This window comes from Festucalex cinctus, chromosome 1 (assembly GCF_051991245.1).
Source record: "Festucalex cinctus isolate MCC-2025b chromosome 1, RoL_Fcin_1.0, whole genome shotgun sequence".
Lineage (NCBI taxonomy): Eukaryota > Metazoa > Chordata > Actinopteri > Syngnathiformes > Syngnathidae > Festucalex > Festucalex cinctus.
The window spans coordinates 56,153,451-56,171,069 of NC_135411.1; the positions used below are offsets into that span (position 1 = coordinate 56,153,451).

Genomic DNA, 17,619 nt, shown 5'->3' on the forward strand with positions numbered 1-17,619 from the left:
ATATCTGTTTCTTTTGTTCTTGTTTTACTTATCTTTAGTGCATGCCCGATTTCTGTTCCATGTACAGCACTTTGTATACAGCACTGCTTGTTTTCAAGTGCTTTATAAATAAAGTGGAGTTGAGACTCTCATCAGTGTTTTGACCTGTGGCACAACTAACTCCCTAACATGTCACTTGCAGCAAGATGGTGATAATACTGATCAGATTTTTCTCGCTATAATGGTGACGGCAGTGCAACATTCTGCGTTTGAAGCTTTTTTTTTTTGTTTGTTTGTTTTTGAAGTGGTCATCCATCCGCTGGTTACCTTGTTGGTTTCGAAGAGCATGTCTCGGCCGCCGGCGCTGATCTTGAACGTGTTGCTGTCAGAGACGCCGTACGAGCAGATCTGCCCGTAGGGAAACGACTCGAGGGCCTCGGCCTCTCCTTGGCGATACAGAGACACGCTGCTGGCCGCCACCCCCAACCACAACTTCTGGGAAAAACTCCCCGTTGAACTCTGGAGGGGACACTCAAAATGTCAGCGTGACCTTGAAGGCAACATCTGCGTATCCTCTTTGTGCAACGATAAGTGGCACTGCCCTGAGTCATTGCGTGCGAATGCTGAGATATTAACGCAACGCAGATTGTCAGCATGACAAACATGCAGTGAAGGGCATGTTACATTACTACAGCTTGATGTTAATGTGATGTGATATTAATGTTAATATTCTTTAAAGGTGCACTGTGGAGTTTAAAATGTTAATGAGTACAAAGAGACCAGACTTTTTAACTGCGCCTATTAGCTTGTATCTTCGCTTTAGTGTGGAGTGTTTGAGGCGAACACTTTCTTGGGGGTGGGGAGGGGTGGAGTGGTGGCGGGTGACAGTACGCTCGTCCCCACAGACATCTAGTGTTAGCGTACGGTACAACTGGGATGGAAACAGGGAGGGGGGGGGGACAAACAAACAAACAAGAGGCTGGCTTCGAGGACAGTCCAAACTTCAGCTCAGACAAGAAAAACGAAGAGTTCATTCGAGTGCATGTACTCACGCGCATCATGCACGAGCTTGACACAGAGGCTGCAATTATGCTTTGGGCCAGAGGTGGCAGTCGTGAGTTAAAACAGTGGCAAACTCCACAAAGCACCTTTTACCATTTAAATACGCAAATCAATTCATGTTCTCCTTTCTGAAGAACTGAAACTGACTACAATGGTAATAACTAAAAAAAAAATTTAAAAAAATGGATGGCTTGAGCAGTATTTTTATACTGTTTCAGTGCTACAGATTTTTTTTTATTATGATTTGATATTATTTCAGATAAAAGACAACCATTAATTAAAAAATGGTAATTCCAACATTATGATAAGCATATTGCAAACTTTCTATAGCACTTAAAACCTAAAATCCAAACCTTATATTAAAAAAAAATATATATTAAAAATTAGGACTACTATCAATATTAATAATAGTGTAATTACAATCGTGTTCATGTAAAACTACAAAGTATTAAAAAGTCACAAAAATCTAATTCAGCCATGTCAGCACAACGGCTATGTAAATTAACACATTAAATACTAAAACAACTAAATATCAATGTTTTAAAACGAAATATACAACAGCTGGGACTGCTCGATTATGGGGAAAAATAATAATCATGATTATTCTTGCAATAATTGAAATCACGATTATTCAAACAATTATTTTTTGGTACAAAACAAGAAAATAGTCAAGCATTTAAAAATATTAAGACCAATTAAAAAAATAGAAACACTATAATTATGTAAGTTCCTTTTGGACAATTGGACAATTTCTAACAATATTTTATTTATTTATTTATTTGTTGGCAAACACTGGAGGTTGGAGTGCAGCTTGTGCACAGTCCAGTAGGATGATCACTTGTTTTTTTGGTACAAAACAAAAAAAATGTTTACACATTTAAAAATATTAAGACCAATTAAAAGAAATGGAAACACTATAATTATGTAAGTTCCTTTTGGGACAAACAGAATTTATAATATATATTTATTCATTTATGTTGGTAAAAACTTGGAGTTGGTGTTGGATTTGTTTTGTTTTTTACAATTATGCTTATTTTGTAAATGTGAAGTGTAACTGAAATTGTAATTGAATTTTGATGAATTGCACAACTCTAAAGACAGCGATCACTATCATGCTAACGTGCTTTAACTGTTTAAATATTTAAACACGAGTCTGTTAACTGAACAAACCACAAAGATAAATCAAGGAGTTCGGAATGTAGCCTGTGAGCAAAGGGCCGCAGGTTCGATCCCCGGCAATGACACGATACCAACAGCATGTACTCACAATGTAGAAGTCGACTTCATACAGCGTGCATCCGAAGCCGGACCACTGGCGCGCTATGGCCAGGTAGGCGGCCATGCTGTCCCTGCAGCTGGAACCCGCCAGGCTCCTCCAGCGCTCCAAGATGGCTCCCATGACGGCCGCCGCCTCCTCCTTGACGCGGCTGCGCAGGCGCAGGTCCTCCTCCACTTTCTGCTTGTGCGCCGCCGCCGTGTGGCTCCACAGCGCCCCCGCCAGCAGGCCCGTGGGGAAGCGCTGCGCGGCGGGGCAGCCCGTCGGCGCCGCCACCTGGCAGGGCGGCAGCGCCTGGGCAACGAGGACGTGGGCTTCCAGCACGTGGCTGGGGAAGAGTTCGTCCAGGGGCGGGCAGGGCGCGTGCGTGCTGAAGTCCCCCATGACGGCCTGAAGCCGGAGGGCCGCCAACGTCTGGAGGTCCTCCTCGCAGGCGGGCAGCTGGCCGCGGATCACCATCTCGTGGCACTGCGGGTTCAAATAATGTCTGTTGACCGCACCCTGTTCTAGTTGCGAAACCTCAAGGGCCTGTGAAGGCAAATTATTTGCCGCTAGAACTATGAAACACGTCGTGAGGGACGCTGACTCACTGCATGGCTTGAATTGAACGAGTGGCTTTTCGACATGAATTGCATCATCTTTTCACGTGATCGTGAATTACTGGTTTGACGTGGTTTTCAAACGTCAAGCTTTCAATAACCGCTAATACTGGCTGTCACTGCTAATGAGCTGTTCTTTTTGTCTGAAGGAACTTCTAAGTAGAGCAAAATATGATTAGCGGTTTGCAGAGTTGAGTAAACGAGTAGCCTCTTTGAAGTTAATTGCCACCAATTCACTTTTTTTCTCTGCGGCGAGCAGAGCGATGGGAGGAGTGAGCAGTTACGCACGGAGGAGGAGGAAGGAGGGAGCAAGATGAAAGAGAATGCAAACATAGGTGCATTTTGGCTCTGTTTATTAAATGTGCATTGTCCTAAAAAAAATAAACAACTAGATGGTGCTAGTGGGTACTAGTTAGCCCCGAGGGGAACATGAGTAGCCAACAAGACTGTTCTCAAAATAGCTTAGTAGTAATGGGACTTACTAAAAAGAAAACAGAACAATGATGTTCTCGCTCCTGTTTCAGACCCTAAAAAAAAACTTAAATTGGTGAGTTTTTAGGTATATTTTAGGCAGCCAAAATCTCACTTGCCAGAAAAAGAACAATAACTAGCAACTGATGAATTAATATTGGAATCCCAACTAACTAACTCAACCACAATAACACCACATTGTTACAATACCTCCCTGATAGCGTCAATCAAAAATAGAGCCTCTTGAATTGCAGCCCGCAGATGTACAGTACCTAATAAAGTCTCCAGTGAGTATCTAAAGTGTTACCTGTTCAAAGAGGAAGAGATACTCGATGCTGTCGACCGAAATGCTGTCGGCATCGAGCAGGCAGTAGAGTTTGAAGCACAGTTTACGCTGGCCTTTGGACTCGCACTCTTTGCTGGAGATGCTGCAAATGAAATCACAACCGGAACCCATCACCATCAATACATACGACTTTATTGTGTCTGTATAAAAACAGTAGCGGGAGGTACATTTAGTACCTGGGCCTTCAGTAGAGACTTACCGGACTTAATGCCAATTAATTTTAATGTCAGAGCAACAGTCCCACTGCTAATATACAGTAGTTGAAGTTACATTAGCACTAATGACATCAGATAGACCTGGCAGCACAGAAATCTGATTGGACAAAAACATCCAACATCTAGGTACTGGAAGGAGGGTGGCCAAGAAAAATGAAGAGAATAGAATGTTGAGAAGAAATGAATACAATTCCATGAACAAAGAAGTGTTCAGCCAGTGCACAGTGAAAAGCTTTTATTGTGTCTGACCTGGTGAGGATGTCTGCGATGAGCGTGCCGCCCGACACCGGCTGCTCCCACAGCGCGTTCTGCTCGTACAGAGCAAACGTGTTCTTGCTGTCTTTCAGGCCGAGCCTCTGCTGCATCCTCTGCACCACCTTTGGAGAACAGACACGGTGGGTGGGGAAGGGAAACGCCAAAAAATAAAAAATAAAAAATAAAATAAACATACATGAAATAAGAGTTTTCACTTTTGATCATGTTCTATTTTTTGGGAAAAAGATTTACCAACATGAAAAAGGCTACCATATGTACCAATGATGATGTACATTTTTCATCATTTTGCAGAGACCATATTTACGTGTACCTTCATAGAAAGGTGAAATAAAACCTCACATTAGCAAAATTGAAACTGAATTTCAACTGATATTTAGTGGCTGATTCTTAATCCATCATTCCTAATCTGATCCATTTAATATTTTTTCGCAAATTTACTCATTATTGGTCAGTCCCGACGTTGATCTGATATTTTAACAAATTATTATAAGGCTTGAAATATTTATTTTTCTTTGCAGAGCAGTTTTGCAAATGAACAATCAACTTTCTAAGTTTTTTTTTTTTTTTTTTACCAAATTTAATCCCAGGCCAGTGAATTGAAGCAAGGGTTTTACTAAACAATGAAAAAAAATTTCTAGAATCAATATTTTTTGGTTAAATTCACATTTGTGTAGCAGCAAACTTTATTTTGTTGTCTAAAAGTAAAGCTAAAGTGATTTTAAAAACCTTAAATATTTTCAGTTAAACTTTTCCAGATAACTTTTGTATAGTTAAGTACCTCAGCTTTGAGGTGCTGATCCGTTTTTTTTTTTGTGTGTGTGTGATATCTGCCGTGTTTTGGAGAAGATTCTCTTAGGAGGGACTGACATTGCTACATCCAACAATGCACAGTTTCCACCAATCAGAGAATGTTGTCCTTGTTTTTTTTCCTTGCAGTCAAAGCATGTTCTCTCTCTCTCTCTTCCTCCCTACCCTCCATCATTCTCTCCCTCCTTTGTACTCATAGGCGCCACTTGCACCCGTGCACGTGCAGTCAGAGACTTCTTGACTATTAGTCGCTAACAATTAGTAAATGACAAGGTGAGGTTCAATGAATGAGCAGAAGCTGAAGGACAACAACAAGAAGGAGGTCTGGGAAAGTGTGAGGACCATTACAGGTCTCAACACAAGTCTAAGTCTAGTACTACAAGACTGATGTTTTCCCTGATTTCATAATGAAGAGATTTCCTTTATAGAATGGTTCAGGATGGGCCAAGGAAGATTTAATTAAGTTACAGTTTTTGTTAATTAAACTCATTCACTGCCTTTGACAAGTATACTTGTCAATTGTATTTTTTAGAGCGGTGCTAAATGGGGGCGAATCTGAGCATGCTCCACTGTAAATATCAAACTTAGAAACAACTTTACTGATGCCCAACCACCGGTAGATGACATCATTGCCCCATTTTATAGGAAATAAACACAGTTTCAGAGTCCATTGGAGAAATGGCTGTATTTTGGCAAACCTACATTTTTCTGCTGTCAATTATAAAAGAACGGGACGGGACAAAAAGTAGGGAGTCTATTCTGTTATTTGGTAGATTCGGTTTATATATAATTATTGAATGTAATATCACGTGAGTATTGGAAATGTAAAAAATTTCTATAATGACTGGCAGTGAATGAGGTAAGGTTCGGGAAAATGGTTTAAAAAAAAAAAAAAAAACTCAGAAATTCACACTGTTAACAAATGTAAAACAATATGGATGTGTTCCCACTATTAATATCACTGACTTTTTGACATTTTCAATCATATTATTAGAAATGTTTAGTTTAGCAAAAGTCTAGGAATTGTGTTTCACTCTTCATCATATTGAAGTTTTTCTTGCCATTTTCCAGTGAACTCCAGGACGCATCCTGGAGGAGTCTTCCCCAAGCACTTCATTTCATTAATTGGACTCTCATGCTGCTTAAACTAACATTGCATATATCATCAAGCAAAAGAGATGCACAATCTAACACATTGCTGTCATTGTATTTTTGTACTGGACAGATTTCTATTCCTTTGAAAAAAAAAATAAAAAAAAAATAAAAAAGTAGTGGTGGAGTGTTCTTGTAGTAACACATTAAAGTCCAAACCTCATTGGCGGTGGTATGAGAGCTGATGTAGAGCTGGCAGCAACCAGATCCGGGGTAGTGCACCGTGCACAGCATTTCCTGCCTGCTCATCAGCATCTGGATCTCCTCCCAGGAAGGCACGCACTCACGACACTTGGTCTTCTCCAGAGCCTCGCTGATGAAGGACGCATAGTTGTCCATCTCCGATTCGGGACTCTGGTTCTGGATCCTGCAACAGGTTTGTGACAAATTTACATTTGCCAGACCGATTTTTAATAGACTCGAGATTAAAAAAGGTGAGTAAACATCAAAAATGCATATAAAAAGTCTACACACCCCTGTTTAAATTCAAAAGTGTTTAACAATTTCCAAAAACATTACGAAATGTGGACTTATCAGACCACAGGAAACTTTTCCACTTTACATCAGTCTATCTTAGATGAGCTTGGGCCCAGAGATGCCGGCAGCGTTTCTGGGTATTGTTGATAAAAGGCTTTTGCTTTGCATTGTAGAGGCTTAAGATGCACTTGCAGATGTAATACCGAAATGTACTATTTACTGAGATTGTTTTTCTTAAGTGTTCCTGAGCCAATGTGGTGAAGGTCGCATTCAAAGTTGGTTTTCAGCCTTGCCGCTTACATGCAATGATTTCTCCGGATTCTCTGAACCTTCTGATTATATTATGGATGGTAGATGATGAAATCCCTAAATTCCTTGCAATTGTAGGTTGAGGAACATTGTCCGTTTGACTTTTTTTCTCACGCAATGGTTCACAAAGAGGTGAGCCCCACCCCATCTTTGTTGTGAATGCCTGAGCAATTCAGGGAAGCTCCTTTTATACCCAATCATGGCACCCACCTGTTCTCCTGTGGGATGTTCCAAAAAGGTATTTGATGAGCATTCATCAACTTTCTAAGGCGTTTTGCCACCTATCCCAGCTTTTTTTTAACGTTATAGTCATAAAACCTTGAGTTAATGATTATTTGCTAAAAACAAAAAAAAAGTTGACCAGATTGAACATGAAATAACTTGTCTTTTTAGTGTATTCAATTTTCAATTAAACAAAGGTTGAACTTGATTTGCAAATCATTGTATTCCGTTTTTATGTCTCACACAACGGCCAACTTCAATAGAATTGGGTTGGTCAGTACTCAAATACAGTTCCTTGTCCTATAAAGCGCTACAGGAAGTAGACACAAAGTTGCGCACACACACACACACACACACACACACACACACAAATAAAACCCAACGCAATGAAAACATATCCACTCTGGTAGAGGAAACAAAAACTAATTGTGTAAAAGGGAGTTTTAGTCATCGTTTTCAACCAATCCCATTTGATGTAGCTTACAAAACAAAAACAAAAAAATAATAATCAACTGTGTCATTTGTGTGACATTTACTTTTTAATCACAGAAAATTATTTTTATATTTTTACAACTTATTATTATAGCAATGGCATAATGATCTTAAATCGCTCTCATGGGGTGGGAGAACACATCATGTGTATTTTTCTTTAGAAGCCAAATATGGTTCCTTAATCCTCACCCTATAAAAACCTCCCCGAATGAAAATATAACCAACTTGGCAGTAACAAATTGTGTCGTGTTGAAAGTGACCAAAACCCTTTTAAGAATGCGACAGAGCAACTCTACCGCCTCACCTCCTTTGAAGTTTTATTTTCTTTGGGCTGTCGAAACGACAAAATGTGAGAACATTTTGACGTTGGCTCTCGGGGACGTGAAAAAGTGCTTCAAAGCCACGTTTGCCTTTGAGTTTAGAGCACCAAACAGGAAAAGGTGTTTCCGCTCCTATGAACCAGGCTGACCTGCCGCTTCCTCCCAGTGAAGAGTCCGAGCCAGGCCCTGGTGAGCGTGCCAGTGCGTGTGCTTGCGTTCAGTTGGGCCTTATAAAGCTTCCCTTTGAGTGTGTAAGGTGTGAAATTAAATGAAAAACGTGATGATGTTATGAGCTCAGTATTGTGTAAACACCAAGCAGGGATGGAATATATATATATACATATATATATATATATATATATAACTGACGCATTACACAAAACGGATATTTGTCTCAAAAAAATTTTTTTTTTCCTCTCGATGCCACTGACTAAAATCACCATTTATACTAAGACTATGAACATAACCTACACACAACATATTTTGAACATCCAACTCGCATTCTACGAGACAGACCCTTCGTGACCAGTATAAAAATAAGTGAATCCCCGTTTAATATGACCTCAGACTTGCCTAAACAAGAATCAGGGATGGAGTAGGAAGGAAACACTTACGTGACATGAGGCCGGGGTGCAGAATTCATTCAAAAATGGCATTCAAACCGGGGCCTTTTTAATAACAACACTGCCACAGGGATGGGAATTTGTCCCGCTGCTGAAACATAATTAGGAATGTTCCAGCAAGGCAGTGGGATCCCCTCATATGCCCCGTTTTCACTGCCCCTTCTCCCTCCACAGATTCTCTGGGGGGCACTGCATGTTGGGAGAAGTGGGGAGGGGGGGGGGTGGATGTGGAAGCTTTTCTGGGCCGCATGCCCATCTCCAGCCTTGGCGCTGCCCAGCTGCGGCTTTCCAAAGGGAGTGGCGAGAAAAAGTGCGTGAGAGCAAAAAAAAGAGGCGTCAAGTTATTTGACTCCGTGATCGCTCCTGTAGATAAGGACCCCGCCACCGTTTGATGGGGGGGACAGAAAACGCAGAGGAGGGAGATTAGAGGGCTAATAGCATAGATTAGCGTGCGCCGCAGAAGGGCTAATTCAGAACTGGAAATTCACAGCCTACAATAGCTAAAGTGCCGCTATGCGATCCTGGCGCCTGCTTATTTTTTTTCCTATTCACCACCGTCTCACGTCAAATAGCAGCGGCAGTTGAATTGAACTGACCTAAAGTTTCCAAGAAAATATGGTGCGAAAACTCCTAATAGAAACACATTGCAGTTAGCGATAGCAACTGGCTTCTTTGTGTAGCACATTGCCGGAGTTAACTGTCAGTGGATTTTTGACATGCTGTTCATCATTCACTACTTGAACTGCTTCCTTTTTCCTCAAAAATGTGCTTGACGTTTATATTCGTCAATGGCAGTGATTGACTGGATTCCAGTTGATAAACATAAATGTCCATATCAGTGAATGAACTTGATAAATTTGGCTGAAGAATTTAGTCCACAAGATGTATACAAATACCTTTTGAGGTGGAATCGCAAATACTTGAGGACGGCGGCTCCAGGCAGGAAGGTGCAGCTCATGCAGGTGAGCAGCTGCCAGTAGCGCAGGTGGGCGGCGGTGTAGGGGGCGGGCGTGTGGCTGGTCTGCTTCACCAGCTGGCAGTAGACCTCGTCGCGCAGTGGCCGCAGATCCAGACAGGTCTGCAGAACACCCTGGATGATGGGCACGGCGTCGTGCACCGACTCCAGCTGCTGCAGCCCGTTGAAGAGCTTGACGGCCTCCTCGCACAACGAGCCGTAGCCTTTGCCGTGGTGGTCTGGAATGGTTACAGACAACAGCGTATAAGATCAGTGATCATCAAATAAGACATGCACTGAAAAATGTCAACCTTTTCTGTGACAAATTAAAAAAAGTCAGCAAGTTTCTATTTGGGTTGCATTACGCTAGAATGCCCTTCCTATGAAAATTATAGCGTCCATCACTGTATAAATGCTTTAATCAGAATTTGAGACTTATTCCTACACTCACATTTAGTTAAACGTCCACCTATTAAGCAAATAGTCTCTCATCCTGCATAACTCCCCGACAACAGAATTTTGGCCTGTGTTACTGCATCTTCTCTTCCATCCTCTGCAGCCACGACTACATGGCAAAAGCGAACGAGGCCGTTGCTGTGGAGGATTTGGCATTAGCCAATCAGAACAGGTCCTGAGGAGAACCACTTTCCTGGAGGAGTCTTCCCGCAGCACTTCATTTCATTAATTGGACTCTCATGCTCCTTAAACTATCATTGTATATATCATCAAGCAAAAGACATGGATAATCTAACACAATACTGTCAAACAACACTACATTGGCCTCATGCATGATGTCTGTGTGCGTCAAATGGCTTACATGTGTGCTCGAGGCTGCCGTAGGGGAAAGGCAACAGTGGGGCGTAGAGGGGGTCAGAGGTGTACTTCAGGATGGGGTTGTGCTGGTAGATGTGCTCCACCACCTCAGGGTTGAACTTGTTTTCCTGAAGGATAACAGGTGAAAGAAAGTTCATATCACTACACCACGCGTGCGACCAAACTAGCCCAGCAGGTGACTGAGTGCGTCTGAGGCAGATTGGACCGCCACTCTGACAACCTTCAAAGTGACGCCGAGGTCAAGTGATGACCCGGCAAACGGCCGCAGCACGATAGACATGTTATATGTTATCCGCCCGAGTCAGCCAGGTCAAAATGTTTCAGTCCTCCGTGGCCCGCATGCCCGGACGCCTTCCAGAGGCAACAGATGGCTTGCACGCTATACGGCCCTGCGCCACCTGTTGCTTATTAGTAACGCCGCCATCGCCACTCTCAACTTTTCCCCAGCCTCTCCACCTTCTCTATGGCGAGCTTCCAGACAAGCTTACTCAGCGGGGCCGAGTTGACACATTCCTCCGCGGTGTTCCGTGTACGCCAGTGACAGCCTAGTCTGTTTGAAGGGCAGGAATGAGACATGGACGCTTTGAACATGATAATTGCACAACTTCACTAAAGATTCCAGTTCTATTCTACCTCGACAATAGCTTTGCTGGTGTCAGAGGAGCCATGACATGTTTGCTTGTCCCATAAACATGTTCACCATTAAGCCTCATTATCCAAACCACACTAGGCTTGTTAGCTCAGAGCAAACAAAAGACACTGTACAGGCGTGTTTACAGTAGAGAATGGTAGACAATTTATGCAGCTCTCGCTTTTTCTTCAATAGAGGGGGAAATATTTGGAAAACTGATGTTGTAGTTGCTTGTATACAAACATTTGGGTCTCTGGAGCACCGGCCGGGTCATCAAGTGTGAAATTACGCAGTCTTTTGTGAGCTGCATACTTCTCATTAACATGTCTTGTTGTTTGTTTGACTGTGATGTAAGTGGGGCTAATTTACATAAGACCACCCACAAACTAAACAGCGCTGGAGTGTAAAAGCATCGATCGCGTTATGTTATGAAACCCTCTCGCACAAAGAACACCTCAGAACCAAGATAAAGTGTCAACATGCCTTGGTCAGACTACAAGAAAATAGCCCGATTTTGGCCCGACAAACGGGGTATGTCATCAATTTTGAGTTGTCTTTTTTTTTTTTTAAATCACTCTCACTCACTCACTCACATCATGTAAGCCACACATGGTCTCCCAGGCGGAGAGGTGAACCCACGCCAACCGGCATCGAAGGCAAGTGACGGTTCCACTCCTCCACCTGGAGCCCGATTTTGAGTTATCTTGATCTAGTGTTGCCCGTGTAGTGTGATACGTTCAACGATTGGTAGCCTGTTGTCCAGGATAGTTCACGACCATCATGACGAAAGTCTAGCATATCAGAATTTTTGTTCGTCTTGTCGCACAATGTGACATACATACATCGTCGTCCTTTTGGTTTCGCAGCAGTGACCATTAGCGAGAGGGACCAAAACGTCAATCACACACTGACCAGCACGTTATATAAGAGAGATCCTTTCTGATAATGTCATATTTCTCGCAACTGTTACTATAACAACCATGTTCTTGGTGCAAATCCATTGCCATGTGTGATAAATCAGGTGCAAATTTGCTCCAAGCTGCCAGTTTTGTGGGCGTGTTTGCGCCAGTATATGATTAGAACAATATCCTTAGTGAATAAGTGGGTAACTGGGTGCAGAATGCGGGTGCAGTTGTGGGCCAATATTTTGCTCTATTACTGGACGCAGCGCATTCTTAGTGAATATACCCCATTGTTGTATTGTCTTAATGGGCACTTTTTTCCCCAACCACACTCTGGGCTAGAAGAAGCCAGTCACCTCATTACGTGCCCGTAGCATCACACTCAGTCGTCATGCTAACAAAAGCTGTGCAAATGATGCGGGTGTAACCATATCACAGGTATTTTATTAATACACCTAGGAATTGTTTTAATAATTTTTTAATTAAATGTATTATAGCATTTCATGTTCTCTGACATAATATTATTGAACAGAAAGAAGCACTGAACGAACCGAATGGCCAATTCCTGCAATATGCTCAATGTCTGTCACGAGTATTCATGCATTATTCACAGAGGAAAATGTCCAAAAATACACACACTCTGACAATGTTGATGAATACCCAGATCTGCAGATAGTTTTAGTCTAATCTGTCTAGCTAGCAAACAAACAAACAATTAAACTAAACTCCATTCAGGTTTGGGGGGCAAAAAAAAATACAATTTCCCTAAAGATGGTTAAATAAGATCTGCCTCATATTGTTGATATTGGGAGATGTTTTAAAAGATAAATAAAAGATAAGAAAAACGGCATCTGTTGCCAATTTCCAGAGTGTCCAAAAGTGAAACGACTGATGGAATTGTAAGGAGCAATTCAAAAGTGGGTCATAGCGGGTGTAATGCAGGGGTTCTCGACCAGTCTCACGCTGTGGGACACATATTTTCCCATGGTAATTACGTCGTGACTCATTTATTTAAATATTAAAGTCAAATTCACTATTTTTTTTTTTAATAACTGGAGCTGGTCACGTAAGGATTGTTGTTATCATTGTCATTGTCAATTGTGACTGGAAAAAACACTTTTTGCATAACAACCAGTCGACAATCAAGAAGAGTCCAGTTTCCTCAAAATTTTGCAGTGAGTTTTGTTTTGTTATTATTAATTTGCAAGCATGTGCATCCTGGTGAAAATCCCCCAAACATGAACCCCAGAACTAACTCAGTATTACCCTCTAGAACATTGGAAAAGACCCAGACAAGTTTGACCAATTGGCAAGCAATGTTGTGTACATGTTTATCATAGCAGGATGCCTGGATAAGTCTCAAGGAATCTTGCATGTAACTGAAGACGAAGTCAGCCCTTTTATTTTGAAGCGGATTAATTCCATGGGATCGATTTTGACTAACTCATAGGAGAAAATCAGTCCCCTTTACCCATGTCGTCTAATGTGGTTGGAGAATGGTGTCAAAGTGTCAAGACCATTTCATGGTGGTTGCGATGGAAATGTGGGTGCAGCTTTCTTTGCCAAAGGACAATCGCAGGTGTATTGGTGAACACTGCTAGCCATTACTTAGCCAGCGAGGAAGGTTGGACTGTTAAAAGTCCTCAACGCTGCCCCCTCCCGCACGGCTCGGCCCCTCCTGGTCAAGCCGCCGGAAAAAGATTAAGCACTTTAAGATTAGACATTCTCGCTGTTAGATTACGCAGACATGAGGCCAAAGCCGAGTAGACCGCTTATCGGACCTCGCTGAAACCACTGCCTTCGTGGACTGGCCCGGGAGGAGGCGACTGCCTGCTCCTTGAGATTCCAGTGAGCTGTTCTCTCTAGCAACCCCGCTTCTAAAAATAACCCTCATCAGCCCACTTCAGCCTTGTTTGTTCACGCATAGTGACTCAGCCTCAAACAATAACTTTTATCTCCACTTTCTGCTTCGGGGTTTGAGCTCCAGATGACATCATCCAGGAGAGAAAGTAAACTTTGGACTTCTGGCCCTTTGTGTGGTTTCCATAGCGACCGAGCTGGGGGGTAATAACCTGTAGCCCGCTGGCTGTTTGTGTTCGGTGGTGCAAGTGTATTTGACCTTACCTCTATGTCCTGGATCAGGCGTTGCGTGGGCGTCTCGACGGGCGCTTTGGTGTCGATGATTTTCTGGATGGCGCAGGCCCAATGCACGGCCTCGTTGAAGTGTTTGGTGTACAGCCTGTAGCAGTGTTTGCGCCCATACACTGTGATGCTCCAGTAGCCTTGAAGAAAAGCACGGAAACATCACATTATATCACTGATGATCAATCACCACACTCTTGGAATTGGACATGGCCAAATCAAACAGCGGAACTAGGTCACAAATGCTCCGAAGTCCCCTTTGTTGAAAACCAGAGCTTCTTGTATGAGCAACTCCGGCCTGCCTGAGCTGCACGGCTCTTATATCACACTTTTCTGCTACGTGACTTGGCACCGTGTCCACCTGTCTTGATCTCCTAAAACCAAAATCGATGTCTAACAACTTGGTGCTACTAACATTTTACAGATTTGCTTAAAGGATGCCAAAAAGGCACTTGTGCGATCCCATTGCAGGAAGTTAGCCTCGTGGAACAGTTGCAGGGTTGTTGTCAGGGGAGCTGTGTACTAAGATTACAGAAAACCTGCTGGACACAACCCAAAAAGGAAATATAGATGTATTTTTTACTCCAGCCCAATTTATTATTGGAAACTCAATTGTGAACCCAAATTTGATTCCTCTGAACCTATTTGGGGTCATGGTTCGACAGTCAGGTTTGTATTTTCTCACATAAAAGGCTATTATTGTAATAAAATCAGCAATGACCAATCAGCAATCGCCCACTAGAATGCTTTAGCCCCCTAACTCTAGCCTTAAATATTCACAAGAAAGATTCCCTAAGAGTGAATGAAAGCCTAATTAATGAGGGAGCCTTAACCAGACCTAAAATATGAAGAAGCAGAAAACGCATGGAGGAAGTACACATTTTCGATTTGAGAATACGGAACAAAATGTTTTATAGCCGCTAAATGGAAGTCATTACAAAGTCAAGAGCGAAGCCACACTCCTGCCAAAAAAATTCCCCATAATGCACAGAGGTATTCCAAAATATTTGCTTCTGGACCAGGATGCAGAGTAGTAAAATCCAAAAATATTGACAATCATCTCATCCAGACCAGCTTCCTGGTATACTCTAAATGCTTAGTTTAATTCAGAGAAGGAACCGAGATGCCTGACTGATCGCTGAGAAGTTTCTAAACAAACTTTCGACCACATTTTGGACTGAGTCGTGCCGGGGCTTCCCAAATATACTCACAATTACAGTGCATGTGGTATCACAAAGGGAACCGCAAGACATCACATACAGCAGAAAACATGCAAAACATCTGACTTGGAATCTCTGAAAAAGTCCAAATCACGAAACGGTTATGAACACTGCAGACATTACAGGACGACTGAGACATCAAGCGTGAGTCAGCCATGTGTCAGCCTTGCTCTGTGTGTGTGTGTGCGCACGTGCGCGTGTGCGTGTGCGTGTTCGTGTGTATGTATGTGAAAGCTCACCCGTCTCCTTGTAGGTCTGCTTGTCTGGCCAAATGACTGAGCAGAGGCTGGTGAGCACCAGTGTTTCCAGTCGGCGGGCTCCCTTTTCCGGGCCACTGTAGTTATCCAGCGAGTTCTGGTTCAGCACAAACCAGAAGCGTCGCCACTTGATCCAGTTGCTTCGCACTTCACGCAGCAGCCAACCTTCCCCAAAACAAAAAAGCATAAATGAAACTAGTAATACATGTTCCTAGATGGCCAATGTACCACTCTCTGGCATCCATAATTGTTGATATTGAATATAATGTAAGTTAAGGTATGTTATAAAAAAAAAATAATTACTTTGAACACAAAAAATAAATAAATAAAATAAATAAAAAATTAACAGCGCACACACGGAAATTTTAATTCTCGGACGAAACCTGCTACTGTGAAGAATTTGTTGCGCATTTGGCTTAAGCCTGCTGCTAAAATGCTAACAGTTGAAGTGCTATCACAAAAACACAGATTGACAAGGATCCAACTTTGTGCCCTCTATAATCAGGTACCATTGTTAACGAGGGTAGCACATATGCAAACATGCCAACAGCTTTCATGCTAATATTTAGCAAGATTGCAACCTGAGTGGAGAAAGTGCTGAGCGACAGACAGTCGATACGGATTTTACTGTTTCACTCTGCTTACATACTTTTTCTAATGATAACGGAAACAATGCTAGCAAGCTAATACTTCCTGATAACCAGAGTCCAGAAAGTGAGCGATAAGAATTTTATCGTAACCTGTGTTTATTTTAAGAGAATAGATCAAATATTATTGGCAGTGCTTGCTACGCCTCTCACATACACATCACTAGTATAGCTCCATGAACAAAGACACATTATTTGTCCCAAATAGATAATGTAATGTGTTTTAGACCAAATGAAACTTGATGACTTCCTGAACACTTGATGATCTCTAATGACATGTAATCCAGGATTTTTACTTATATCAGCATGCAAAATAAGCAAATAATGTGAATAGTGTGGAAAATAACATACCGTAAATCTGGAAACAATGTGAATAATTCACAATGTAACACATGAATCTCAATATTGCTTTTCTCAAATTATTATTGTTCAGCCTTGGTGGAGGTCTGTGCTCTGCTGCATGCTGATGGCCAGCCATTTACTTAGGGCAAAGACCAAAACATTGTTCTTATTTGACTTTACAACACATTTTGGCAGCCAGGTTATCAGAGAACTTCCAAGAAAAGCTCTGCCTCCGCACCTCAAACGTTCCAGACAGCAGGTAGGCTTGTCATGTAGCTACATAAATGCCGCTGCACAGTATGTTTCACTTAGGTTAACCCCAGAGGTCTGTAATTGTCTACAAGGTTTCTGTACGCGACAGACTTGTTGGATTAAATGCTAGGGGGATACAAATATAGCCAGATAATGGCAGAGGCATTAAAGCCTGCCATGCAGCCTGCATAATTACAGCTGTGGCGTGAGAGAAAGGAAAAAGGAGAGTGCAAGTGTTGTTGGTGAAGGAACAATGTGACAAAAAAGTGACAAAATGTCAAGCAGAAGAATTTTGAACCATTCAGTTTTTTTTTAATTTCCAAGACAGTATGGCTATGTGGGCCGGATCTGCCAGAGGATATTAATTTTCTAGAATTGTCATTTGTCATACAGTATTTGTTCGTCTTTGCCCACGATGGCAAAGCTACGCAAGGAATAAAATTTTTCCACTAGTAACAAAATATATCCCATTTAAAACCATTGAAAATCCAGTTGATACACCCTGTGCCAACTGCAATGGAGTTAATAAAGGCTCATGGCTATTATTTGTGGAAATATTGTAAATAAATGTAAACATTTGTACCATTTTCAGTTAAACTATGTTACTTAGTTAGTTACTTACTGTACATGTGAATTAAAAGTTGAAACGTCTATGACATTCATTGGCAGCGGGCCTATTCTGACCAAAAGCCATGTGCACACGTTCGAGCATGCCTTCAAAGTGTCAATTAGTCCGTGAATCTGGCAATGACGCCATTGCAGCATCACGGCTTCCTCTGCGGTTAGTGAGCTGCGTGCCACCTGTCAGCCT

The 17,619-nt window shown here is 42.1% G+C and overlaps 1 protein-coding gene across 1 annotated transcript in view; it reads right to left on the minus strand.

Annotated features, from left to right (window-relative positions):
• plekhh3 (pleckstrin homology, MyTH4 and FERM domain containing H3) overlaps positions 1-17,619 on the minus strand; it is a 51,807-nt gene that overhangs the window by 2,858 nt on the left and 31,330 nt on the right. The window contains exons 4-12 of the mRNA XM_077496088.1: positions 15,550-15,732; positions 14,073-14,230; positions 10,399-10,522; positions 9,523-9,820; positions 6,343-6,550; positions 4,198-4,325; positions 3,695-3,815; positions 2,309-2,785; positions 307-498 (exon numbers count right to left, since the gene is read on the minus strand). Coding sequence (XP_077352214.1) covers positions 307-498; positions 2,309-2,785; positions 3,695-3,815; positions 4,198-4,325; positions 6,343-6,550; positions 9,523-9,820; positions 10,399-10,522; positions 14,073-14,230; positions 15,550-15,732 — 1,889 coding nt within the window. The remainder of the gene's footprint in view (positions 1-306; positions 499-2,308; positions 2,786-3,694; positions 3,816-4,197; positions 4,326-6,342; positions 6,551-9,522; positions 9,821-10,398; positions 10,523-14,072; positions 14,231-15,549; positions 15,733-17,619) is intronic.